The sequence below is a fragment of the Vombatus ursinus genome, unplaced genomic scaffold (assembly GCF_900497805.2).
Source record: "Vombatus ursinus unplaced genomic scaffold, bare-nosed wombat genome assembly UNPS02009770.1, whole genome shotgun sequence".
Lineage (NCBI taxonomy): Eukaryota > Metazoa > Chordata > Mammalia > Diprotodontia > Vombatidae > Vombatus > Vombatus ursinus.
This window is the reverse complement of record NW_020949548.1, coordinates 17987395-18015385: the sequence shown is the minus strand read 5'-3', so window position 1 is coordinate 18015385 and position 27991 is coordinate 17987395. Positions and strand designations below refer to the sequence as shown.

The following is a 27991-nucleotide window of genomic DNA, read 5'->3' as shown; positions in this document are numbered from 1 at the left end:
GAGGGTCTTAGTGTGAATATACTATTTATGATGTTATACCTTTTGACAGTACCAAGGACTTTGGGTCCTAGGACTTTTCCCCACATCTTCAGTAGCTAAGGGTATGGGAGGGCAGGAGTTGCAGCACCTGAAGAAGCAGTTGCCAGGCTGAATTACAAAAAGGGCAATTTCACTAGATGATGGCCACACGGAATGGACCAGAAGAAGAGCCCATGGTTTTGAGGGGTGCTCTCATTCCATGGGTTCTTGGAGCATTCATCAGGGTCTGAAAGAGGGTGGTTTAACTCAGTGGTACATACCACCTCTTGTTTCTTCTTTCAGAGGCAGTGATGGTCCATGTCAACTCTCATATAATCAAAGTGTTAGTATTAAAAAGCTGGGCCTTTGCTTTCACCTAAAACCTGGGGTCATGAAAAATGCTCTGATATTTCCCCAGAGCAACCCAGCCTGCTCTTCTCTTCTTTGGCAACCCTGGGAGAGGTTCATTGTTTATCTGCACTCTACACCAGACAGACATACTGTTGTTGGACAAGCTCTAGAAAATATCCATTCAAGTGCATGTTGAAAGCTGGGCAGCAGACATTCTTCATCCATGTGGTCTTTCCTCTGTGGATGGACAAGCCAGGCTCCTTTGACGGATCAAAGATTTCTTCCAGGAGGCTCTACAAGTTTCAGTATAATAATCAGCACAATGTCCTCAGCAAACTGGAGCATCCTGGGGACCTCATCATTCACAGAGAATCTGTCCTTTATCTAGACCCGTCACCAGATCTTGTCTATAACAGTGGCAAATACTTTTGGAGAGGAGATCCAGAATGACCTTGTATGCATAGGAGATACTTAATGGTCAGTCCTTTAATAAATATTAATAGTGTTTAATAAATATTAATGCTTTACATACATTGTTTCATTTGGTCCTCAAAGGAGCCCTGTGAGGTAGAAATTCCCATTTCAGAGGAGACTGAGGTCATCTGGCGTGTGTGTTTGTGTGTGTGTGTGTGTGTGTGTGCGCGCGCGCGCGTGTAGGACATGTGCTTTCCAAACCATCTCCTGTGAATCCAAATTGGCTTCTCTTTCTACAACTGACAGCTGCCTCCTCTTAATAACACACATTTTCACCACGTGTGTACATGTCTCCAGTCTTCCTTACTCCTCGTCAGTGCAGTTTAGGAGCTTTTGCACGCATATTCCGAGACAGTATTCGTTGACTGAAGGAATTACCGTATTAACGTGTTTTGGAAGGCAGAAGTCGCGCACCTCCGCTGAAGACTTAGGAATGTATAGAATTCTGCCTGTCTGAAGATGTGGCCCTGCAGGATGAGCCTTTGGCATTTCTCGGTCATAGTTCAGGTGCTGGACAGAGCAGCTTCCACTGCCTTCCCTGCCTTCCCGGAATACTTGAGAGCCAGAGAGGGTTCATGGCGTTAGGAAGGCTGCACCCCAAAGGCCACTCACCCGGTCACTCAGCCTCTGCTTAATGGCCAGATCGAAGCTGAGGACAGGACTAAAGGGGAGGAGGGAAAGGGGACCAGCCGGGGTCAGTAGAGTGGCCAGTCTGGCCAGAGGCGGAGGAAGGGCCAAGGACAAAGGCTGCCTCCCGCCCGCGGGGTCCCTCCATGGATTCAGGACTTCTCAAGTTCCGGCAGTTTGGAAGTGGGCGGGGAGGACCCCTGAGGGGAGAAAGTTGCTTAATTTGGGCTTAGAGAACTCGCGCTCCGCCTAACCCTGGGTGCTGAGGGTCCAACGCTCCCGGGAGGCCGCTGCAGCCTGTAGAACGTGCCTGGGATCTATGGATGGAACGTTCCCGGGAGCTATGGATGCCAAGCTCCCGAGAGGCGGCTGCTGTCCATAGAACGTCCCTGGGAGCTTCGGCTGGAACGTTCCCGGGAGGCGGCTGCAGCCGGCAGAGCGCCGCGGGAGCAGCAGATCTGACCCAGCGCCCCGGAGGCTGCTGCAGACCGTGGAACCCGAGCTCGCCCGCGCGCCGCCTGCTCCGCCCCTGCCGCCTTCTCCTCCTCCTCGTCCTCCTCCTCCTCGTCCTCCGCCTCCTCCGCCTACCCCCGCGCACTCCTGGCCAACATGGCGGCGGCAGCGGGGGTCGGGCGGGATAGTTTACCTGAGCACTGGTCCTACGGGGTCTGCAGGGACGGCCGCGTCTTCTTTATCGAGTGAGGGGCGGGGGCTGCGGGCGGGGGGCGCAGGGCCGGGAGAGGCGGGGCGGGGGAGGGTTTAGCTGCGCGGTTCTCCGCGCACCCGGTTTCCCTCCCGGCACTAACAGGTGCACGTCTCTCCCCGCCCCCCGCAGTGACCAGCGCCGCTGCACCACCTGGCTGCACCCGCGCACCGGGGAGCCCGTCAACTCGGGCCACATGATCCGTTCAGGTGGGCGCGGGACCGGGGCTGGGGTGGGGGTGGGGGTGGGGGAGCGGGCGGGAGGAGGGAGCGCGGGGCCGGGGCGCTGTGCACCCACGGCACCTGGGCGGGGATGCGTTGTGGGCAAAAGTTTGAGCCGACTTTTCTGGGTCTCTTTCCCGGTCTCTTTCCACCTGTTTGGGCTGCTTCAGATCTGCCCCGCGGCTGGGAGGAGGGCTTCTCGGAAGAAGGCGCCAGCTACTTCATAGAGTGAGTCTTGGGGGCCCGCTATTGTGCGGCTGGGGCTGGGGAGGGGGCAGCCAGGGAGGGAGTAGGGCTGGTGGGGAGGCCTGGAGCTCTGGACCGCGTCGAGCCCGCCTTGCCGGGACTTTGGCCAGCCCCGCCCGAACCTGGGCGCCGTGGGGAGCGCGCCTGCCCACCCAGGACGTGAGTGGAGCCTCGGATGGGCTGCGCTGGGGCTGGGGTCGGCCAGGTGTCGGGGAGCCACTGGGGGCTTTCCGTGTCCTCGGGTCTCAGGGGCCGGCCCCGCCCCCGGCTCGAATTCTGTTGGCGCGCACTGTCCAGGTTGCGAGAGCCGGCGTTTGTGCAGCCCAAGGGGCCTGGAGTGGGCTGGGGAGGGGCGGGGGGGCGTGCAGGGGACTGTGCCTTTCCCTCAGGAGAAGACATTCCTTCTCTCGGTCCTCATCCCCTTCCTCTGAAGTTTGCATACTTTGAAGCATCGCTGGGGGTGGGGAGGGGTAGCAGTGTCTGTGGCCAGGATCCCAACTTCCCCTGCTGTGATCTGCTTATTGTGCTGAGAGAGGGGCATCGAGGGACATATTTGCTAAGATCCCCTCTCCCCAATCTTTCCAGAGTCAGGGGTTCTGGGACTTGGTTCTTCAGGGGGCTGGTGTTTGAAGCACCAAGCTCTGCAGTGCTGTGTTGCCCTCTTCTGCCTCCCAATACCTACAGATAGGAAAGTCAGCCCCTGGTGGGCAAGATGTGGCCCTGCCCTGTACTTTTTTCATAGCTCATATAGGGCTGCCAACATCCCAGCTGCCCAAGTAAGTACTTATGAAGTCATTAAAATAAAACTTACTTACTACTCTTTCTAATAGGACAAAATGTATCCCCCAGCTCTGTTCTCTTCACCTAGCCCCTGGTCAGACTGCTAACAAACCTCTGTTACAATGTTCTCTCCTCCCCCCAAACCCTACCGCCCCACCAGTCTGGCTAACTTTCATGGTAACTCTGGGACAATTCTTTATCAAGCCCGTAGATCTTACTGAGTGATTGTAGATAGGTCACTTAACTCTATCGAGTTAATCCTTTCAATTCCATCTGAGGTAAAAAACAGATAATGCCTATGCTTGTGTAGGTGCCTCAGGGGCAGGGGGTGAAAGGGGTAGACCTTGAAATCAGCAGGACCTCTGGCCTCCCACCCAAACTGACTATGACCCTGGGCAAGTCACTTAACCTCTGTTTGGCTCAGTTTCTTCTTCTGTAAAATGGAAATGATAATAACATCTATCTCATACAATTGTTTTGAGGGTCTAATGAGATTGGGTATGTAATGTACTTTGTAATTCTTAAAGTGCTTTATGGAAATGTGAGCTGTTATTATTTATTATGTGATATAGGGGAGGGAGGAAAGACCGTCGCTTTCTTTTTTGGAGAGGGGTATTGGTTCCAGGACGCTGAATAGGATATGGAAATAGCTTCTAGAATCTGGTTCTAGTAATGTGCAATAATGGTTTTTGGTCTGATTTTTGGAACTATCAGGAGTTCAGTTTGGATCTGTCACCATCATGATTACAGGTGCCCTAGGCGCGTGTAGGGCATTGGTGAAGTTGTTTTCTGCACTCCTTTAGCAGATACTTGGGATTCCCTCCAGAGCCCCCCACCCCACCCCCACCCCCACCCCCACCCCTTACCTTACATACCTGGTCTTCCTTGATAATAATACTATTTGATATATGTTTAATCTCGTTTGAACCTCTCATCAACTCTGTGAAGCTGGTATTACAGGTATTAATGTTTTCATTTTACAGATAAGGAAACTGAGGTTGAGAAATGTTAAGTGACTTGTCTATAGTCAGGCATTAATGGTCAGAGATGGGATTTGAACACACCTCTTCCTGACTGGAAGGCTACCGCCCTCTCCATTATTCCATACTGCCTGAGGCCGGGAGGATTGTGCATAGCAGGTCTTTATAGAGCTGAGACTGAAATAGAAGTCCTGTGTTTTCTTGCTTAGTTTTTTCCAGTATGCCCTCATCAATATAATTAATGGAACTTCTAAAAGCAAATAGGGTCTTTGATCAGGACTAGGTAGGCCTTAGTATGGGGCAGTCTAGCCTTATGGACTTCAGAGGCTAGAGGTGGTAGGCCACCTGTGGACATGCTGGCTGTGGGATGTGGAGACAGAGTGAGCTGCTTTCCCCCTCTTTGAACGGGCTCCAGATTCCCCTGTGATTGCCTTAGGGCTGGACATGTGTCTTGGCAACCCCCCAGTGAATATGAAATCCAGAGGAGCCCGACTGGACTGAAGAGATGCTGCAGCAGATGCAAGACAGACACCAGGACCATGGCCAGGGAAGGAGCCAGATCCTGCCCCTTCTTCCAGATTTCCGACTGTGCCGGTACACTTGAAGACCAAGCTGGACTGGAAGAAGATCCCTAATGGGGCGAGGCAATCTGGACGGACTATGGCCCCTGATGTGGCTGCTCTGGGTTGATGTAACGGGGCGGCCAGGTGCCTGATCGGGTGTCCTGGAAATTCTCATCTGTGGATAGCAGGCACTGGGGATGAAGACTCTAATACTCCCTGCCTACTCTACCGCCATTCCAACCCCCATGAGTATGACATGTGATCCATCTTCTCCTGTAGAGTAGGGCAGCTGAGGACCATGGCCTATGACGGCATCACAGCAGGCGTCTGTTCTCCCTCAGGTGTGACCAGGATATTTGGATGCTTTTTGCTAATATAAGGTATTTTGCTTTTCCAGTAGTGGATTCTTAATGAGAAATAGCAGAGAAAAGGACATTAGACTCTGGAATCAGGAGACTCAGGTTTCATTCCAAGCTCTCCCATTGGCTCACTGTGTAACCTTGGGTAAATCCTATTCTTGACTGATGAACTGAAAGAATTAACTCTATAGAGTTAAGTGACTTATCCACAATCACTCAGCAAGATCTAGAGGCTTGATAAGAACTCTCCCAGAGTTACCATGAAAGTTAGCTACAGACTTGGGGGCGGCTAGAGAGGGAGTGGAGGAGAAGGCAGAGTATTAAGCATTGAAAGAGAGGAAATTTGTTAGCAGCCTGACAGGGGGTTAGGGGAAGAGAACAGAACTGGGGGATACATTTCATCCTATTAAAAAGTAATCTGGGGATAGCTAGGTGGTGCGGTGAATAGAGCACCAGCCCTGGAGTCAGGAGGACCTGAGTTCAAATCCGGCCTCAGACACATAATACTTCCTAGCTGTGTGACTCTGGGCAAGTCACTTAACCCCGATTGACTCACTTAAAAAAAAAAAAAGAAAGAAAGAAAGGACTCAACCTCTGTTTCCTCATCTGTAAAATGGAAGGTTTGTTCAGTAAGGCCCACTCTGGCTTGAAAATTCTTTTCATTCTTTTCCTTCAGTTCAATTCAACTGAACAACAATAATGATTTCTAGTGATTTTTTTTTTTTTTGGTGAGGCGATTGGAGTTAAGTGACTTGTCCAGAGTCATGCAGCTAGTGAGGGTTATGTGTCTGAGGTTGGATTTGAATTCAGGTCCTCCTGACTCTAAGGCTGGTGCTCTATACACTGTACCACTTAGCTGCCCAAATATCTAGCATTTTTACAATAATTTTAAGGTTTGCAAAGTGCATATGCTGTAGGTAATAATCATTTTGTTGGAATTATCGTTACAGTATTACTGAGTTAGTTGCTATTAGTATCCTCCCTTTTACAGATAAGGAAATTGAGTTAGAAATTAAGGGACTTGCCCAAGGTCAAAGCTACAGTAAGAACCTGAGGTAGGATTTGAATTCAGGTCTGCCTGACTCCAAGGGCTGCCCACCTGCCCATGTTCTACTTACATGGCTTCTGCTATGTTCCAGGTTTGGTGCTAGGTTCTGGGAATGCAGAGACAAAAATTAAATGCATCCTGCCCCAGAGTAGCTTATGTTCTCCTGGGAGGAACAATCTATACAGCTCCATTTCCTTCTCTGCTCTTGCTGAACTTGGCCATGTGGGTTAGAGAGTGATTGGCTAGTCCTCTTCTAAGGATTATATGGAATACATGCAACTACTTTGTTATTCGAAGTAATTGAGACCTAACTGTTATTACTACAGGGTGTTCCAAGGCTTTGGAAAGTCCCAAAGGGTTCCTCTGACTGAGTGGGGTGTTTGAGTGAGAGATCCTAAGAAAGCTTAACTTGCGATTGAATGCCTAGTGGTTAGGCAGGTTGGGTAGCTACCCTGTCCCCAAAACACAGTCCTCCAAGTTGTTGGGATGGCAGCAGCTTCTAGATCTGGGGCCATCCAAGACAGGAGGTGGGACAACCAATCAGTGTCTCATGTGTCTATTACTAAGCAATGAAAAGTTCCAAATGCTTGGCTTTTAAAAACAGGGAAGAATGGAAGGACACATCCCAGATGCTGGATGTCACCACTTTTCCAAGAGGAAAAAAAATTCCATGTGTTGTGTATAAGGTTAAGGACAGCAATCCTCTTTCCCCACCTGAGATTAGAGAGAGAAGAGAAGTAGAAATAGTGGCAAACAGAGTGGGAATGGACTATTCTACAAGATTTTTTTTAAAGTCTTGAGTCACCTGCTCACTTCAGACTGGCATACTTGAAACCCCTTGGAGAATCCCTGAGGTGTGGGTCTGTGTAAGCTACTTTCCCAGAGTTCCATTAAACCCTCATTCAATAAAACTCCAACTTCGGAAAAGTAATTTTCCCAAGTGTGCCTAGCACACTTTCCCCCAGGAATGCTGATTGATGTTGAATTTTTGAATAAGCAAAATGTGTACAAGTTTGGAAATCCAACAGCTTTGTTTGTCATTGACTGGGAAAGGTGGGCACTAAGATGATGTCTCTGGAACTTTGTTAGTTTCTGATCTAAATCATTTCTTGGAAACACTGTCAAGTCAGCTTCCTCGGATCATTGATCCAGAGCTGACCAGAACCTTTGAGATCATCTGGTTAAACCACCTCATTTTCAGATTAGGAAACTGAGAGTTAATTTTTTTTAAAAAATCTGTTTATTTTTAACATTTGCTTTTTTTAAAAATTTGATTTCCAAATTCTCCTTCCCTCCTGCCCCTCCCCCTCCCAAGGTTAAATTTAACCAAAAGAGAGTAAATCAGTTGACCAAGTTAATACAGGTGATAAGTGGCAAAATCGGGATTTGAACTTAGGTCTTCCAGTGTGAAATCCACCATTGCCCACTCTACTGTGCTGTCATCCTAACCCAGGAATTTGAAAGCCCTTTTATTTATTACTCAAGGTTAGGCTCAAGGTTCCCAGCACCCTGATAGTTTGGCATTTTAAATTTCACTTCCTGGTTTTTTTGTTTTTTTTTTTGTTTTTTTTTAGCAGCTGGGCAAGGGTGGAAACTGGTTTATAGATTTAAATGTTGGGTTCCACGGTGGCTCTGTGAAGAACAGATCACGTTGCCAGGTGGAAAGTGGACAGGGCGGATTAAGAGCCTTGGATGTTTGCAGTAAGTTCTTAATGACCAGCCCAGAAGAAACTTGGAAAATGTTTTAAGGAAAGACAGTTGCTATATAAGGCACTAACTGAAGGAGGGTGGTATTTCAGGGCAGACATACTGGGAGGGGGCTGTGAACTGGTACTTCACACAGAGATGAAAAGTTCCCCATATGTGCACAGGATCTGTTTTTTTTTCTTGTTACCTATGGAAGTACATTTCAGGTTTTCTAAATTAAGGCACTGTAATAAACTGCTTTCTGGTGCTTAGATTAGATGGCCCCATTATCATTCTGGAACACTCGGTAACTTTCTGAGAGGCAGCATCAGGTAGTGTTAAGAGCTTTGGACTTGGCATCAGAAGGCCTGAGTTCAAGTTTCCAGTGCTACCATGGATCTAAATTATGACCTTGGGCAGGTCACACTGCTCAATTTCCAGACCTCTGTTTCTTCATCTGCAAAATGAGGTGTTGGAAGGGGCTGATGACATCCCATGTGTAAAAGTGAATCATAACCATAACGTGTTTCTAGATATGAGAGCTCTTTACCTTGTTAGTTTTTTTGGTGCCTTGTTGGAAGTTTTGCAGTTGCGCATTTCTTGAGTAAGAAGTTGTTTCTGAAGTTAATTTTTACTTCCCTTGATATCAGTGATGGGGGTAAATATACTTACTCCTTTGTTCGTGTGGTATTTTTTGCCTATCAACTTCCTCGAGAGATTTGTAATGTCATTGTAGATGCCGACCAATTTTCAGCTGTATTAAGAGAATCATGGTGTCCAGGACTAGGCTGGTGGCAGTGCCAATGGATTCTGTTCTGGTCAGATGGCACCTGGAGTATTGTGTTCAGTTCTGGCTGCCATGTTTGGGGTTAGGAAATTTGGGGTTAGGATACTCTGGAGAGTATCCAGAGAAGAGTGGACAGGATGGTGGTGATGGGGGGGGGAGATTGAGTTCATTCACAGGTAGATTGGAGAAAATGAGGATACTGACTCTGGAGAGGAGGAGGCTTAGGGAGGGCCGTGATAGCTGTCTGTCTTCCAGTGTTTGGAGGGTTGTCACATAGATGAGGGAGTGATGCTCTTCTTGGCTTAAGAGGACAGAGCCAGGAGTAATGGGTGTAAAGTGCAATGAAACCCACTTAGGCATGAGGTCAAGAAGAATTTCCTACTCAGAGGAGTTATCCAAAAGTAAGGGGCTGTCCCTGGGGGCAGTAGGTTCCCCTGCACTGGAAGTCTTCGAGCAAAACTTGGACGACAATGTGTTGAGTACATTTTAGAGGAAATTCTTGCTTAAGCGAGGACTGGAACGGGTGACCTCTAAGATGCCTTCCAGTTCTGTGACTCAGTGGTACTAATGCAGTTATCTGGAAAGCACACTAAATGTCGGGGCTGCCCAAGGTACGGACCGAATCCCCACCTGATCGACCCTTACGTAGCTAGCCCTACTTTCAGCTTGCCTGTGAAAGCCCCTTTATTTGTATATACGGTCTCTCCACGTCGTAGGAGACACTATTATGAGCTAGGGTGGCCCAAGTAATTGCTCCTCTGCAAGTCAACTTTTGGGTGCTGGGCCTTTCCATATTTAAGTGGGCTGGTCTTCTGACTGCAGGTGCACAGTCCATCATTGGGTCTGCACTCTGTGCCTTTCTAGCTTGCTTGTGGTCCATTACTATGGAGTTTTTGAGAGTCCCAGGTCACCTTTGTGCTGCTCTGCGACACTGGAGGGATGGCCAAGTGGCAGAGGACACATTTGCTCTATGGAGAGTATCTTTTGTTTCCTCTGTATGCAGTAAATCACTTGGAAACCTTTGTGCTCTGGTATGTGAATGGAATCTGTTATCTGGATCAGGAATGTGCCCAGAAAAGAGCTTTTAGGAGTATCCAGATGCACTGGTTTAAAAAAAAAAAAAAAAGCAAGGTGTGGATAGGACATGGGTGCCATATACACAAACAAGGGAGCTTTCATAAGCCCCTTTCAACCTTGTGGGGTGCCCATCAGGGACAGGCAAGGGTTGATCTGGTATGTACTATGGGCAGCCCAGACCTTGTTTCCTGAAGGTTTAGCGCTGTTTCCCAGATAACTGTCCTCAATCTGTAACATATTGTGATCTTAGCTCTGATATCCATAAACCAGGAGTTCTTTGCCTGTGGTTTTTAATATCTTGATAATTGCATTTCAATATAAGTGATTTCCTTTGTCATTCTGTGGACTTTATATCATACATTTACAGACATTCTGAAAAAGGGATCCATAGGCTCACCTCGATGGTCAAAGGGGCCCATGGCCTAAAGGAGGTGAAGAACCCCCTTCCAAGGAGGAAGAGAAAATATGAGTTGACATAGTTTTACTAACCAGCATAGAAAGTGAGACAAGTGGAAATGAGGGTTTCTTCCCTTCCCCATCTTCTGAATCTCTTTGGATTAAAGGACATTGTACTGGCCCTCAGTTTTTTCCTCGGAGTCCCAGGTGCTAGACTGTGGGGGAGACCTATTTGGGGATTCTGACCGAGAAGTTCCAGTCACTTTGTGTCTGTGCCCTGCCAAGGCTTCCCGAGCCAGCTTTGACCCTCCAGGCGCTGCCTCGGCCACTGGTCAGCTGACTGCAGCTTAGAGGGAAAGAGAGGTGCCTCTTAAGCCTCTTAATGCTTTCATGGTCCTTTTGGGTTTTGCCAGACAAGTGTTTCCACCGTCATAGCAACTGTTTGCAGCTTTTTGGGGTGGGGGAGGGCAGAGGCAGAGGGATATTCCCTGGCAGAGTGGGGAATTGTACTCTATCGTGTTTTGGCAGTTTGTAATTAAAACATCCTATCTTCCAGGGGAGCTTGGCAATCCTCCCAACCCTCCCTCTTACTCATTCACTCCGTCAGGAGGATAGGCAGCTTGGGGTAGTGCTGGGGTGATAGTGAATGATGCAAATGCATAGATAATGGAAAACAATTCTTCACCCACTAGCGTTAGTGCCTCCTCCGCCATCGTCCTTTTTTCCCTCATTCAGAATGAATGATTTTTGAGTTGGGCTCCATGAAGGAGGTGTAGGTCCATGGGAAAACTCAATTTTGGAGGGTTGGAGCTAGGTGAGGAGAAGCAGAAGGGGTGGAAATTTCCTAAGTAAATTAAATCCTTGGCTTGAGTGATGAAGTTCATTTGTTTGCCTCTCTAACATCAGTTTTCTCGTATCTTAACCTTGTGATTTTTTTTTTAATGGCAAAGATGGATGAATCTTCCTCCTCTTCTCTCAAATTTCCCTAAGTGGTTTAGATCTGTTTATGAACTGAATCAATTAACCAACAAGCATTTCTTAAGAGTCTGCTATGTACCAGGTACTGGGATTACAGAAATAAAGAGGGGACCAAAGAGATGGGGGATGATGCTTTACTAGATCATGGCAGAAGACCTGGCTAAGCAGATCCAGAGGGAAACTGGTTTTAAATGGAATCTGAGGATCAAATATTTTCTCAGTTGATTTTCACATAAATCCTGGGACGTGCTATTATGACCCCCATTTTATAGTTGAAGAAATTGAGGCAGACAGAGAGTAAGTGAGTTGTCCAGAATCTCACAGCTCCTCAGAACAACCCTAGGAGGTAGGTGTTATTATTTCCACCATTTTACAGTTGAGGAAACTGAGACAGACAGAGGTTAAGTAACTTGCCCAGGGTCACACAGCTAGCAAGTGTCTGAAGCTGAATTTGAATTCAGGTTTTTTCAACTCTAGGCACAGAACTGTATTCTCTGTGCCACCCGCCTTATGTTTAACAAATGAACCAAGAGGAGAGGATGTAACCTGGGTTTAAGGAGTGTCCTTGCAGATCCAAAGTTTGGTTCTGCCATGGTGGGCTGACTGGGTGCCAAATAACAGATTTGAACCCTGCAAGCCAGGAGAGAATGAAACCAGAGTCTTACTTTATAGGTCCTTGGATTTCAAGGAGTCTGAGTAGAAACCTCTGGCTTAAATTACTACGTGGAAAGTTGTCATAGTCTGCCTCAGACACTTACTAGCATATGACCCTGGGTAAGTCAGGTACAAGGTACCTGAGCCTCATCAAGCTTATTATAAATGCTGAAGACAACCAAAAGGACTTTCTGTTGTTGTTCTTTCCTGTGTAGGGGACAAGAAGGAAATCGGCAAAGGGACAGGACTATAGCTTTCTATGCTGGTTAGTAAAACTATGTCAACTCATATTTTCTCTTCCTCCTTGGAAGGGGGTTCTTCACCTCCTTTAGGCCATGGGCCCCTTTGACCATCGAGGTGAGCCTATGGATCCCTTTTTCAGAATGTCTGTAAATGTATGATATAAAGTCCACAGAATGACAAAGGAAATCACTTATGTTGAAATGCAATTATCAAGATATTAAAAACCCCAGGCAAAGAACTCCTGGTTTATGGATATCTGAGCTAAGGTACCTGGGTAAGTCAGGAAACAAGGTAAGTCTGCCTCCAAAAAAAAAAAAAGAAAACAAAACAAAAGAGAAAAAAGGAAAGGAAAAGGAAAAAAAAAGTTGTCCTAAGACGAGTAGGAAGTTTGTCAAAAGGAAATTCTGATAGTACAGGCAAAAATAGTTCTGATGAAGAAAAAAAAAAAAGAGGGAGCTGTCATCCTGTTTTCTAAGAGACCAATGTGGAAACACAGAGAGTTCCGAACAAACTAGATTTTTAAAGGACATACCATAGAGTTATAGCTATAGAGCCTCAGGGGTCATCTAACCCCCTGATTTTACAGATGAGGAAACTGAGACCAAGATAGATTAAAGGAAGAGAAGAAATAAGCATTTATTAAATGCCTACGGTGTGCCAGGTGCTGTGCTAAGTGCTTTAAAAATATTATCTCCTTTGCCAAAGGTCACCGAAGGTGATAAGTAGTAAAGACCCAATTTGAGCCAGTCTTCCAACTCTAGAACTAGCATTCTTTTCACTGGTATAAATACAATGTTTTTTTATTTTTTAATGGATTAAACAGAATATGCCTGTCTAAAGGTTCGCTGCTGAAACTGACTCTGGCAACAAGCCCCAAATCCTGGTAGCTATATTTTTTAAATTGTTATTTAAATGTTTTGGTATCTGTCAGAGTTTACATGATCACATGGAATTTTGCAAAGTTTGATGGACAGGAATGGATCTTCCATCACTGTGGGTCTTCCTTGTCTTTTCCTGTGCTGGGCACCCATCAGGAAGGTCTCATTTTCCTTGGTCACACTGGTGGCTAAACTCATAGTTTGATTAACTTATACCTTGTAGAATAAGAGGGGAAGGCAGTGGACACCAGGTTTTCAGGGAAGATATTGTTGTTCAAGCTGAGGATGAAATCAAACACCTCCTTGATCTTGGGGAGCCTATGGAAAATCCTGCAGAAAATAGAATTGCCATAACAGAGCAGGCACAGACAGCTGAAGGTGCTGGGGATGCCAAGTGAATTATGTGAATTTTTTATGACTGTATACTTCTAGTGATGGTACAGTTTGGAATGTATATACATATATATATATATGTATAATTCTATTAAATTTTATAAGGATGCGGAATTTTGTTTTACTGCCCTTTTGGAGTTAAAGGCAGGTACATGAGAATGAATTGCATGTTGCTGTAAGAATAGTATCCAAACACCTAAAGCTCTACTTGAGCCTCATCAAGCTTATTATAAATGCTGAAGACAACCAAAAGGACTTTCTGTTGTTGTTCTTTCCTGTGTAGGGGACAAGAAGGAAATCAGCAAAGGGACAGGACTATAGCTTAGAATAGATGGAATGACTTTTTTTTTAGGGGAGGGGTATGTTGTTTGTTTTTGAGGCAATCAGGGTAAGGTGACTTGCCCAAGGTCACATAGGTAGTAAGGATCTGAGGCCAGATTTGAACTCAGGTCCTCCTGACTCTGGGGGTGGGGTGGGGTACGTGCTCTATCCACTGGCCTACCTAATTGCTCCAGAATGACATTGTCAATGGACAATGGAGAGAGGAAACTGATTTTGCTTCTGAGTTTTCTACCAAGCAGACAGGACTACATACAGATAATTCCAGGTTATTCTTTTAGCACATACATCTCAGAGAGGCCCTGCAGGTGTGCGATGAGCTGGACCCAGAATTGCTTAGGAAGGGGGGGGGCATCCAGAATCCATTTCATCAATTAGGAAGCTTTTTGCTGCCAAAGCTGTTATTTTTTACACCAGTGTTCTCTAGGACTGTAGAGCATGAACTGCTATGAATTTAGGAGCATCAAAATTGCAGGTTGAACTATGGGCAATGGAAAGACTTATGATGTAGCATCATATTACCAAGATGAAATAAGATAATGTGCTGTCTCTATTTATCTAATTGAAATAAATATAAAGTCCTACACTTTGGTTTTAAAAAAAATCAGTTACATAGATCTAGATAAATGGAATACACTTTATACACTCTAAGGGAAAAATCAAGGAGAATGAGTAAACACTGACTTGGGGTTTTAGATGAAGCAACTGAAATAGTATTATGACATTTCATATGTTGAAATTAAAGCTATTTAGCAGGTTCATTTGTTAGTACTGATGTTTAATGCTGTTTCTTTTTTTTTCTTTTTTTTAATGCTATGTTTCTAATCAAACATTTTGAAAAATCAATTACATGAATACAGAATGAGGGAGGTGTGGCAAGATAATAGTTGATATGAAACAGAGAATTTTTATGGATTGATCCAATATGGCAGCCAAAAACTGGCACATTATTTTAGACTTCATTAATTGAGGCATAGTGTCCAGTCCCATTCTTAGATTCTATATAGAGTATTGTGTTTCAATCTGTTCACCATGTTTTAGGAGGGTTATTGACCTATGTGGCACCTAGAGTAAGGCAGACAGTTTGATTAGAGAACTGGAGATCATGTGGACAGAGGGTTGGTTGAAGAAACTGGAGATGTTTTAGCCTGGGAAGATGATTTATTAGGGGAAGTAGGAGACAAAAATCTAGTATTTGAAAGGGTGGCATAGGGAAGATTAGATTTGTTTGGTCTTTTTTTTTTTTTTCAGTGAGGCAACTGGGGCTAAGTGACTTGCCCAGAGTCACACAGCTAGGATGTATTATGTGTCTGAAGTCACATTTGAACTCGGGTCTTCCTGACTCCAGAGCCGGGGCTCTATCCACTGCTCCACTTAGCTGCCCCCTTGTTTGGCCCTCGAAGTCAGAACTAGTAACAGAGAGTAGTAGAAAGTAAAGAGGTGGATTTCAACTCAAGAACTTTACTATAATTATAGTTGTCTGAAAATGGAGTGGGCTGTCTCAGGAAGGTAATGGGGTCCCCATTATGGGAGGTATCCAGTTAGAAACTGGAAGACCACTCATCAGTGAAACTTCCTGTTCAGGTAGGGGTAGGTCCAACTGACGTCTGAGATCCCTTTTGACTCTGTGCTTCTGTGGCCTGTCTCTGCCTCTACCTAGAAAAAAGATAAGTTCAGCACCAGAATCCTTGTGGAGAGGTCTTTCTATATTTAGTATCAAAGGAAGAGTTTTTACATTTTTTTCCTGGAAAATGTGGTCATTTCTAGGGGGTTATGGTATTAGGTCCCTAAATCAAGGGCTTATTCTAACATCACTTTGTATGTGCATATCCACAGTTTTATGGTTTTCACTGAGCTCTCATGTAATTTATTAATTTCTTGGAATGGCTCTCTGAAGTAGGCAGGGTAGATATTTTTATCCCCATTTAACAAATGAGGAAACTGAGAGGTTAAGTAATTTACTCAAGAGGCCATAGCTGATTGGTGGCACGGTCAAAATTAGGACTCGAGTCTTTGGATTCCCAGCTCTTTCTACTACAAGTCCTTCGGGTATTGTGTGAGTGAGCCATAGGGTTCCTTTACAACATGGGGTCATATACAAAATTGAGGGTCTCCTCTTCCCAGGTGCTTTGTTTGTCATTGAGTTGTTTAGTTCTGTCTCTGTCCACGTGACCCTGTGGACCATGCCCATACTGTCATTGGGGTTTTCTTTTTTCTTTTTAGTTAATTTATTTTGATTTATCAGCAATCATTTCCATAAGCTTTTGAGTTTTAAATTTTTCTCCCCCTCCCTCCCTCCCTCTTTCCCCAAGATGGCACACAATCTGATATAGGCTATATATATGCATTCCTATGAAACATATTTTCACATTAGTCATGTTGTAAGGAAGAATTAGAACCAATAGGAGGAACCACCAGAAAGAGGAAACAAAACACAACAGAAGAAAAAAAAGAGCAAATAGTAGGCTTCGATCTGCATTCAAACTCCATAGTTCTTTCTTTGGATGTGGATAGCATTTTCCATCATGAGACCTTTGGAGATGTGTTAGATCATTGTATTGCTGAGAAGGGTTAAGTCTATCAACATTAGTCATCACACAATGTGGCTGCTACTGTGTACAATGTTCTCCTGGTTCTGCTCATTTCACTCAGCATCAGTCCATACAAGTCTCTCCAGATTTTTCTGAAGTCTGCCTTCTCATCATTTCTTATAGCACAATAGTATTCCATTACATTCATATGCCACAACTTGTTCATCTATTCCCCAATTGATGAACATCCCCCCAATTTCCAATTCTTTGCCACCACAGAAAGAGCTGCTATAAATATTTTTGTACATGTGAGTCCTTTTCCCATTTTTGTGATCTCTTTGGGACATAGCCCTAGCAGTGCTATTGCTGAGTTTGCACAGTTTTATAGCCCTTTGGGCATAGTTCCAATTGTTCTCCAAAATGGTTGGATCATTTCACAACTCCACCAACAATGCATTAGTGTTCCAATTTTCCCATATCTTCTCCAACATTTATCATTTTCCTGTTTTATCATGTTGGCCAACCTGATAGGTATGATATGGTACCTCAAAGTTGTTTTGATTTTCATTTCTCTAATCAGTAGTGATTTAGAGTATTTTTTCATATGACTATAGATGGCTTTAATTTATTCATCTGAGAACTGCAAGTTCATATCTTGGGTTTTTCTTGACAAGGATAGTGGAGTGGTTTATCATTTCCTTCTCCAGTGGATTAAGGTAAACTGAGGTTAAGTGACTTGCCCAGGGTCACACAGCTAAGTGTCTCAGGCCAAATTTGAATTTAGGTCTTCCTGACTCCAGGTCCAGCACTCTATCCACTGAGCCACCTAGCTGCCTGGGTGTTCTATAGCACTGATCAAAAACAATCCCTCTCCCTGAGGGAATTATAATACTGGAAAGGTCTGTTCTACTCCAGGTGGTCTATGGGAGAATACTTCAAGGATTGGTTAATTGGCCTTTTCTGCAAACTGGAAATGAAAGGAGATGATGACCCTAGCCCTTTATCATCCTCAGTCTGGAGCTACTGTCAGCTGCTTTTGGAGAGAAGAATAAGAAGGACATTGAGACACTAGGAGTGAAGGTTAAAGTCTTAAAAATCCAAAATAATTTTTTTTTATCTTTTAGAAAGAACTTGTAAGTGGAGTGAGAGGTCATGTGACCCAGTGGATGGAGGGCCTTGGTGTCAGGAGCACCTGCTTCTTGACACGTAGGAGCTCTCTTATCATGGACAAGACACTTAACCTCAGCACCTCTAGGAGATTCTTTAAGACTCCAAGTTACAGAATTGTGAATCTGAATTGGTATGGGAAGTGAAATCACAGGTTCAGACCCCTGACCCCCACTTCCCCACCAATAAAAAAAGTGCTGTTTAGTGGAAAGGGCCCTAGACTCTTGGAATCCGGTTCGCTCGGCCACTTACTTGTGGAATGACTTTGGGCAAGCCATCTGGCTACTTTGGTCCTCAGTTTCCTTATCTGTGGAATGGAACTAATAACATCTATATTATCTAGAGGCAGTTAGGTGTCATAGTGGATAGAGTGCCAGGCCTGGAGTCAGGAAGACCTGAGTTCATATCTGGCCCTAGACATTTCCTAGCTGGGTGACCCTGGGCAAGTCCCTTAACCTCTGTTTGCCTCAGTTTTCTCATCTATAAAATGGGGATAATAATAACAACAGTGCCTACCTCATAAGATTGCTATGAGGATCGAACAAGATAACAGTTGTAAAGAGCTTAGCACAGTGCCTAACAACAGTGAGCGCTATAAGAATGTTAGCTGTTATTGTTATTATTCTCTACCTGGTAAGGGAAGAGCATAGAAACATTATTGCAGGGGTCATAAGATGTAAAGTCCTTTAGCTTTCTATAAACAAGCCTATAATTAGAGATGAATTTCCCATCATCCAGTAACTTTGGCCTGTTAAAGGGCCCACACTACTTCTGAAATTCATGGAGCTTGTTGCCCTTCCCCCACGTCCGCAGCCCCATGGTTCTGTCCTCCTGGTGCTGGCGTTCTGATTCTTCAGCCTTTACTCTGAGGACCGCAGAAGTTTCTAAACTGAAGCCTCCTAGAAGAAATGACCTAGACCTGGTTCATCCTTACAAAGGAGCTGCCAGCATTCCAAGGTGTTAAAGAGAATGATTGAGAGAACATTGGGTTACCTACTGCCACCATCATTCGGAGTATCTGAATCAGGATTTGAACTCGGGTCTTCTTGATTCTAGGTCAGGTCTATCTCTTTTGCTACCTCACTGCCTCTGATAGAGAAGGGACCTCCCAGGCCAACTGTCTTATTTTGAGAAAACTGAGGCTTCAGACTGAGGATGATAAAGGGCTAGGGTCATCATGTCCTTCTATTTCCAGTTTGTAGAAAAGGCCAATTAACCAATCCTTGAAGTATTCTCCCATAGACCACCTGGAGTAGAACAGACCTTTCCAGTATTATAATTCCCTCAGGGAGAGGGCTTGTTTTTGATCAGTGCTATAGAACCCCCAGGCAGCTAGGTGGCTCAGTGGGTAGAGTGCTGGCCCTGGAGTCAGGAAGACCTAAATTCAAATTTGGCCTGAGACACTTAGCTGTGTGGCCCTGGGCAAGTCACAACCTCAGTTTACCTTAATCCACTGGAGAAGGAAATGATAAACCACTCCACTATCCTTGTCAAGAAAAACCCAAGATATGAACTTGTAGTTCTCAGATGAATAAATTAAAGCCATCTATAGTCATATGGGTGTATAGGGGTAGGGGGGCGGGGCTGGCCACACTATGCCTCCTGTTCCTTTACTTTTGGGCTTTGCTCAGCATGTTCACAAACCCACCTTACTTGAAATATGTGGAAGTGTTTATATATTTGGCACTGAATAGTTTATGAGCATTGAGGTGATGATTAAATCTCTTTGGAATGTAAATGATTTCCCCAAATCAAATGGGTAGGAATTAACTAGCAAAGGGGGAATTTGAACTCACATCCTTAAACTTCTGAGCCAGGGCTGTACCAAATTCCCATTAGAGGATCACATGTTACCGCAGGAAAGGAGATGGGTTTGAAAATCCTAGGACCTGCATTTGAGTTTCAACTTTGCCACTTGGCCCCTGTGTGACCTTGGGCAAAGGTGGGTGTCTGCTTTTTCATCTGTGGGGTGGGGGTGGCCTCTGGGGATTCTCCCCCCACACCCCAGCTCTAAATCTGTGTTGCTCTAAGCATTTGCCCTATCATTTAGCTTCTCTAAATGGTCCCATGGGAGTTTTCCCTAAATTCAGTTGGTCTTTCTAGCCAATGGTGACACCCTAGAGAAGATCACGTCACAGGCTGCAGTACCTGTTCTCACCATCCCTTCCCTAGACTCCCTCCTCAACAAACCTCAATCTTCTATCATGACGTGGCAGAGCCAAGTCTAGACCCTTCAGTTTAGGGCCTTTTCCTCTACATTGCCCTGACTCTCTAAGAAGAGATTACTGTTCATTAGATTACATTAGGGCCCTGCTAATGCATGACTGGTGCCTCTTTGTCCAAAGGGCAAAAATGCAGACTAAACCCCTTAATTTTATTATAGAGAAGGATATTGCATAATGGCCTTGGGTGACTAGTTAACTGAAAAAGACAGTCTTCAAATTTTTAATTTTTTTTAGTTGTTTTTTTTGCTTGACAGCCAGTCAAGTCACCAAGCATTTATTAAGTGCCTACTGTGTACCAGTCACTGGCGATAGAAAGAAAGGCAAAACCCAGTCCCTACTTTCAAGGAGCTCTCTGTCTTAATGGGAGAGACAATGTCTACAAATAAGATACATGCTAGACAAATTGGAAATAATCAACTGAGAAGAGACATGAGCATGAAGGGGGAGGGGCTTGAGAAAACTTCTTGAGAAGGTAGAATTTTTGCTGGAACTTGAAGGAATCCAGGGAAACTAGGAGGTAGAAATGAGGGAGAAAATTCTAGGTGTGGAGGACAGCCAGTGGAAATGCATGGAGTCTGGAGATGGAGTGACCTATGTGGGAAATGCAAGCAAGGTGGCTAGTGTCACTGACCTCAGATTAAGTGCTAGAGAGTGAGGCGTTAAGAAGACTGGAAAGGTAGGAAGGGGCCAGCTTTTGAAGGACTTTCAAAGCCAAATAGAGGATTTAAAATATTTGATCCTAGAGATAAAGGAAGCCACTGGAGTTTATGGAATATGGGAGCTGACACAGATAGACCTGGGCTTTAGGAAGATCAGGCCTGGAATAGGGAGAGAATTGAGGCAGGGAGCCCCCCCTCTCCCCCAGGTTACTGCAGTAGTCCCGGTGTGAGGTGATGAGGGTAGTAGCAGTGTGAGTGAAGAGAAAGGAGTGAATACAGGCGAGAAGGGGAGAGATATTCCAAAGGTATTATCAACAGAGCTGGAAGGAATATAAGGTAGCAACATTCGCCTAAAGATTTCTGGGAATTCATGACCCTCCTTCCTCCATCCCCAAGACCATCCAGGCCACTATTAGACACCCCTTCTTGTTAACAGGATGTTTTTCTTTATATCAAGCCGAAATCTGCCTCCTTGGAACTCGCATCATTCAATCCCCCATTGCTAGGGCTGCCCTTTGGGGCCAAGGAAAACAAGTCTGAGCTCTCTTCTAGCTCAGCAGCCGCCAGGGAGGACATAGATTTGGGAGGTTCATGGAGGAGTGAGGGGAGTCAAACGTCCTTTTCCTCCTGCAAAAACTTGTTGTTTCCTAGGATTTTTTGAAAGGGCATGTTCTAACTTGGGGATTTTTTTTTAAAGGCAGCCAGGTACTGTGAAAGTAAACATCTCTCCTCTGTGTGCCCATTGGTACATTTCTAAATCGAATGAAGTAAATCGGTATAATTTCCTGCAGCTCTGTGTTGGTATATTTTTCATTCCATGTGTGGGTGTATAGGGGTAGGGGGGCGGGGCTGGCCATGCTATGCCTCCTGCTCCTCTACTTTTGGGCTTTGCTTAGCGTGTTTGCAAACCCACCTTACTTGAAATATGTGGAAGTGTTCACATATTTGGCACTGAATAGTTTATGAGCATGGAGGTGATGATTAAATCTCTTTGGAAAAATAAGGATTTCTTGTTTCCTGTTCTGTGAACAGATAGAAATGAAGTTGGAACTGAGAGTGATGTGTATTTATGAGTTCCACTCAATAATTTAGTTCAGCAAAGCATTTATTAAGTGCCTAATATGTGCCAGGCTTTGTTCGAGGTGTCTGAGGAAGGAAAATAAAAATGAAATATGTTCCGCCTCCTGGGGGCTTCCACTCCACCAGGAGGAAACAACATACAGGCAGGTAAATCAATAAAAGATGGCGTCAAAGTGAACCAAAAGGAACTGGGGAAGGGGACAGCGCACACATCTGCCTGGTCTCTTGTAAGGAGGTGGCTCCCAAGCTGAGCTGGGAGGAGAAGTAGAGGTGAGGAAGGAGTGGGATGGGAGAAGGCCTCTGCAAAGGCCTGGGCTCAGGAGATGACATGCTGTGTGTCTGGGGGCAACAAAGCAGCCATGCTTATTAGAGGGCCAAGATGCCCCAGAGCTATGGTTTATACCCTAACAAGATCTCCAGGGCGGTTAGTCTCCATCTTTTACCATATCTCTCTCCCTTTGCTTCTCTCTCTCTCTCAATTCTTTTCTCCCTTCTTCTTCTCCTTCCTTCTCTCTTCTTTCCCTCTCCCTATCTCTACCTCCTTCTTTCCCTCTCCCCCTCCCTTCTCTTCTTCTCCTTCCTTCTCCCTTTTTTCTCTCTTTCCCTCTATCTCCATCCTTTTTTCTCTCCCTCTCTCCTTCTCCTTCTGTCCCTCTTCCTCTCCTTCCCTCCCCTCTCTCCTCTCTCTTCTTTCTTTTCTATCTCCCTCTCCTTCCCTCTTTCCCTCTGTCCCCCCTCTTTTCCTCTCCCTCTCTCTTTCCTTCTGTGCCCCTCTCTTTCCCTCTCCCTCCCTCTCCCCCTCCTTTCTCCCTCCTTTCCCCTATCTTGCTCTCTCTCTCTCCATTCTTTCTCTTCTTTCTATGTGTTCATATACCATTTTTGGGGGGGAAAGATTGCCAGGGGTGTGCTAGGGCCAGCTCCACCTGGCTGTCAAGCACCAGTTGTTAAATTTTCAGTGTGAAGATTTGCACCTTGGAAATCTCCTACCCTTGTAACAAATTAGTACAGTTAGGCAAAACATAACAACATATTAGCCAAGTCTGAAAATGTATGACTCATTCATTATGCACTGGTAGTCCATCACCTCTCTCTGCTGAGGGAGGGAGGCACGTGTCTCCATCAGCCCTTGGAAGTTACAACAGGTCACAGCTGTGGACACAGGATGAGCATTCAGCTCTCCCCTCTGAAGCTTACTACCTGTGTGACCAACACCTAAGTCGCTGCACTCCCTAAGGCCCATTTTCCTCATCTGTGCAATGCAGGGGTTAGACAAGAAGGCCTCAGAGCTGTCTTCTTCTGTAGGTCTAGGATCCTTTACATCATTCTTGTCGAGAAATGGTTTATCTTTTTTTAAAAAATTTTTTTATTAATGTATTTTTAGCTTTCAGCATTGACTTCCACAAGCTCTTGAGTTCCAAATTTTCTCCCCCTCCCCAAGACTATAGGCTCTACATATGCATTCCTATTAAACATATTTTCACATTAGTCATGTTGTAAAGAATAATTAGAACCCGTAAGAGGAACTGCAAGAAAGAAGAAACAAAACAAGAGAAAAAAAGAGCACATAGTATGATTTCATCTGCGTTCAGACTCCATAGTTCTTTCTTTGGATGTGGATAGCATTTTCCATCATGAGACTTTTAGAGATGTTTTAGATCCTTGCATTGCTGAGAAGAACTAAGTTTATCAAATTTAGTCATCTCACAAGGTGGCTGTTACTGTGTACAATGGTCTCCTGGTTCTGCTCACTTCCCTCAGCATGAGTCCATACAAGTCTTTCCAGATTTTTCTGAAATCTGCTTGCTCATCATTTCTTATAGTACAATAGTATTCCATTACATTCATATACCACGACTTGTTCAGTCATTCCCCAATTGATGGGCATCCTCTCAACTTCCAATTCTTTGCCACCTCAGATAGAGCAGCTATAAATATTTTTGTACGTGTGGGTCCATTTCCCATTTTTGTGATCTCTTTGGAATATAGCCCTAGAAGTGCTATTGCTGAATCAAAGGGTATGCACATTTTTATAGCCCTTTGGGTACAGTTCCAAATTACTCTCCCAAATGGTTGGATTGGTTCACAACTCCACCAATAATCCTTTAATGTTCCAGTTTTCCCACATCTTCTCCAACATTTATCATTTTCCTGTTTTGTCATATTAGCCAACCTGATAAGTGTGATGTGGTACCTCAAAGTTGTTTTGATTTGCATTTCTCTAATCAGTAGTGATTTAGAGTATTTTTTCATATGACTATGGATAGCTTTAATTTCTTCATCTGAGAACTGCCTGTTCATATCCTTTGACCATTTCTCAATTGGGGAATGACTTGTATTCTTATAAATTAGACTTAATTCTCTATATATTTTAGAAATGAGGCCCTTATCAGAGACACTGGTTGTAAAAATTCTTTCCCAGTTTTCTGCTTCCCTCCTAATCTTGGTTGCATTGGCTTCATGCAAAAACTTTTCAATTTAATGTAATCAAAATTGTCCATTTTGCATTTCACAATGTTCTCTAAGAGAAATGGTTTATCTTGTGTAGTTGTACGTTTGCCTTTGGTGCCAACCTCTGAGGTCTTGCCCTGGCCCCTCAGCCAGCTTACTGCCTCATCTCCTGGTGAGGTTTTTGTTGCTTCCCTTTCTCAAGCAAAAATACATTTTTACTGATGTTGATAAAAAATACTCTACTTTACAACAGTTAATGTCCACATAATCTACCTCCTCTCCCCCTCAGTATAGATTGTGACCCTCAGGTTGATGCTGTAAGAAGAAACACCTGATAAGATAAAAATGGGTATAAATTTCTATACTCTCCCCTAAACCTCCATTTTTGAAATTCCTTATTATTCTTTAAAAAAATTCAACTCCATTTAAGCCTTAGTTTTGAGTTCTCTTCCTCCCACCTCCCCTTCCCTCACCTTTGAGAAAGCAAAAAAAACCAAAACAAAACAAAACAAAACAAAAAAAACAAACCCTTTGCAAAGATGCAGGGTTAAGCTAAACAAATTCCTGAATTAGCCATTCCCCCCTCCCTCCTCAAATATGCTTCAATCTTTAACCTCAAGACATCACCTCTCTGCCTAGAGATGGGCTGCATGTTTCATCATTAATTCTCTGGAATTGTGGTTGGTCATTGTATCATCAAAGTTCCCATGTTTATCTTCACAATGCTGTTATTTTATTAATTGTTCCCTGGTTCTGCTGGCTTCACTTTGCATCAGTTCATACAAATCTTCTCTGTTATTCTCAAAGGCACCATTATCTCTTCAATTACCCAGGTTCTCAGCCTCACCTCTTATCTCTATATTTGTCTGCATATCTAATCTATTGTCAAGTCTTAGAATTTCTTTCTTTCTTACTTTTTTTTTCTTTAGGCAATTGGGGTTAAGTGGCTTGCCCAGGATCACACAGCTAGTAAGTGTCAAGAGTCTGGTCTGAGGCTAATTTGAACTCAGGTCCTCCTGACTTTAGGACAGGTGCTCTATCTCTCATCTATTCTCTCAGATCACAAGATCATTCATTCTAGTTTGGTCTTAACTTGCTCATGGATTATTTGTCATAATCCCCTAATTAGTCCCTGAGTCTCCAATCTTTCCACATTGAAATACATCCTCCACCTAGCTACCAAATGGTTGTCCTAAAGTGAGGGTCTGACCAGGTCAGTCTCTACTCAGTGAACTACAAATGGTGGCCTGTTACCTCTAGGATCAAATATAAACTCCTCCATTTGGCATTTAGAGCTCTTTCCAAACTGATCCCTTTCTATTTTTCCAATCTCACCTCCCCATACTGGAGCATCCAGCCATACTGGTCTGCCTGCTGTTCCTCACACACTAGGCTCCATCTCCTACCTCCACATCTTTGTACTGTCTGTTCCCTTTGCCTGAAATGCTATCCCTCTCCATCTTAGAATCATTGGCTTCCTCCAACACTCATTTCACACACCAACTTCTGCCAGAGGCCTTTTCTGCTGCTGCAATCATTCATTTTCCCTCTAAGGTTACCACCTCCCCATTCTGTATGTCTCTTGCTGGTGCCTATTATGTATGTATTGTTTCCCCAATTAGAATGTGAACTCCTTGAGGGCAAGGAAAGGCATGTTTGCCTTTCTTTATATCCCCAGTGCTTAGCATAGTGCCTGGTGCAGAGTAAGTACTTGACAAATGCTTGCTGACTGATAAATTATTCCACATAGGGTCTGTGGTGTGGGGAGGGTGCATGTGTGAGGAGCTGGAGAGAGATTTTCTCCCAAAATAGAGAAGACCTGGGGTTTTATGGTTATCAAGGTAATAGGCTTGTCTTCATGGCCTGTTGGAGGACATGCAGTCTGGGTCTAGGCAGGCCTGCTTTTCTCATCCAGTATGTCCTTAGCCAGCGGCTTGTGAGAGCTGCTGCCCTGGAAGTTTGAGGACAGTTACTTAGATTTGTGCCAGTCTGCCTTGGTAACAGAGAGGATCCACTCCGCTGCAGCTCTGGACCCCTTGTGCCAGCTGCCTCCCGTCCTTCTTTCCCATTGTACATGACCCTAATAGAAAAACACTGGTTCATCCTCCCTCCTGCTACCCATCATGTAGTTCCGACCAGTGAATAGTGCTCAGGCTTTGAGACTGTTGACAGTGCTGGCTTAGCTTTGGATTCCCCTTCACTCTCTCCAGAGGAAAACCCTCTGGGGGTTTAGAGCCTAGGCTCTGGAGGGGGACACTTGCTGCAGTGTCCCCTTCTGGGCACACCAAAAGGAATGCCCTTCCTTAGTCTCAGAAAAACCAGAGAGAAATTAAGAATAGCTTCTGTGGGTGGGATCCCTGAACCCTGGGGAGAGGGGACTCTGTCCTTTCATACAGGACTACCCCTTTGGAGGGTAGGGCAGGGAATCTAGTGGGTGAGGCTGGATCCTTTTGGGTGTGGATCTTTATGAGGGGGAAGGGTTCCATGATAAGGACTGTCCAGCTGTTTGCTGCTGTTTGCAGTTTATTGGTCCTGCTCCACCTTCGCTGTCTCACACCTGTATCAGTGTGGGGGTGGGGTGGGGGAGAGAGAGAAGGAGGTGAGGGACAGGAAACAGCCACTGGTGAGGTTTACTTCATTTTTAGTGACCTCGCTTTTTCTGCCCCTCGGGCCTTGGGATGGAGTTACTCTGAAGGAGCATGGTTGGCAGTGAGTACAGTGGTACCCTGGGGGTTAGAAAAACCTTTTCATCCATAGTCCCAGAAATGTGCTTGGCCGGCAAGTGGGGCTCAGAGAAAGGGGATTAAAAAAAAAAGAGTTGGTAACAGACAGTCAACAAACCATCGTGTGTGTGTGTGTGTGTGTGTGTGTGTGTGTGTGTGTGTGTGTGTGTGTGTGTGTGTGTGTGCCCTCGATGTGGGGGGCAGGACTTGCCCAGGCTTGGGAGCCGAGTGTTGGAACTTTGTGGAACTTGAACATGAGAAGGGTGCTGAGAAAACCTTATATCAGCTGTAGCTTTAAAAAGAAAAGAGAAAGAGGGGGAAAAAGTTAATCATTCTTTGGTCTAAGGGACCTTGTCCCCACTGAATATTTGAAGTTATTTTAACTAGTAACTTGTTTCTTGGAAGTTGGTGCCTTAGGATCCTATTAGCATTGCAGGTGGAGAGCTTTGAAGGACTTTAGAGGCCATCAGATCCAACTGCCTCCTTTTACAGATGAGGAAACTGAGGCCCAGACTTTTTTTTGATGGGAGGGAAGAGGGAGGTTTCATTCCTTGCCCCCTGGTGTCCTTTACAAAGAACAGTGTGCTCAGTCTTTCCCTTGGATAGGTGTGTGGCTTTCACTTCTTTTGAGTCCAAGGAGGCAGTCCCTAGGGCATTTCTGAGGGGGCTTCTTCCTCCAGAGACACAGGCCCTGAAGAGGATGCCCCTTCCTGCTTGCCCTGTATGCAACATTCAAGGCTGTATCCTTGTTCCTGAGGCCAGTTCATCTCCTGGGCTGGGAACATTTCAGAATTTTCTTACTTATACTGTCAGTATCTGAGAGCACCACTTTAACATACAGTAGAAAGGCTGCTCTTAACCTGGTGGTAGCCAGATCTACAACTAGAGTGAGGTCACTAAGGCTTTGTATCAGATTGGGAAATTTAGAAGGTACTGTCAGCCCCATTAGGAGGTGGGCTTCTTCCTTTTCCTGGTCCCACCCCTGTGATGGCATCCCAGGGATTCCCCCTCCCTGTGTAACAACTGAGAAACCTCTTGGTGTGCCAGGACCTACTTATTCCCTGCCTGCAGTCCACCCCCCCCCCCAAACTTTCACTTTGACTTATCTCAGGTACAGATGTTATGTGTTTTTACAAGATGTGAATTTGGGCACCTTGGCTATAGTCCAATGTCTATGAGTCACTTACATTCTCTCCCTATGCCCTCCATAGTATGTGAATGGGGAATGATCTCTTGGGAGCAATGTTCTAGAGAGTGAAATTCAACTCAGTCTGTATTGAGCCAGTTATGTTCCTGGCAGACATTAGGCTAGGCACTGTCGGGGGAGACCAAGAAGTATAAGTCTAGCTCAGGAGAT

At 45.0% G+C, this 27991-nt stretch overlaps 1 protein-coding gene across 1 annotated transcript in view; it reads left to right on the top strand.

The window, feature by feature from the left end:
- Positions 1–2079: 2079 nt before the first annotated feature.
- Positions 2080–27991, top strand: part of LOC114036216 (pleckstrin homology domain-containing family A member 7-like) — a 45375-nt gene continuing 19463 nt past the window's right edge. The window contains exons 1-3 of the mRNA XM_027852659.1: positions 2080–2168; positions 2306–2382; positions 2565–2622. Of these exons, the coding sequence (XP_027708460.1) occupies positions 2080–2168; positions 2306–2382; positions 2565–2622 (224 nt within the window). The remainder of the gene's footprint in view (positions 2169–2305; positions 2383–2564; positions 2623–27991) is intronic.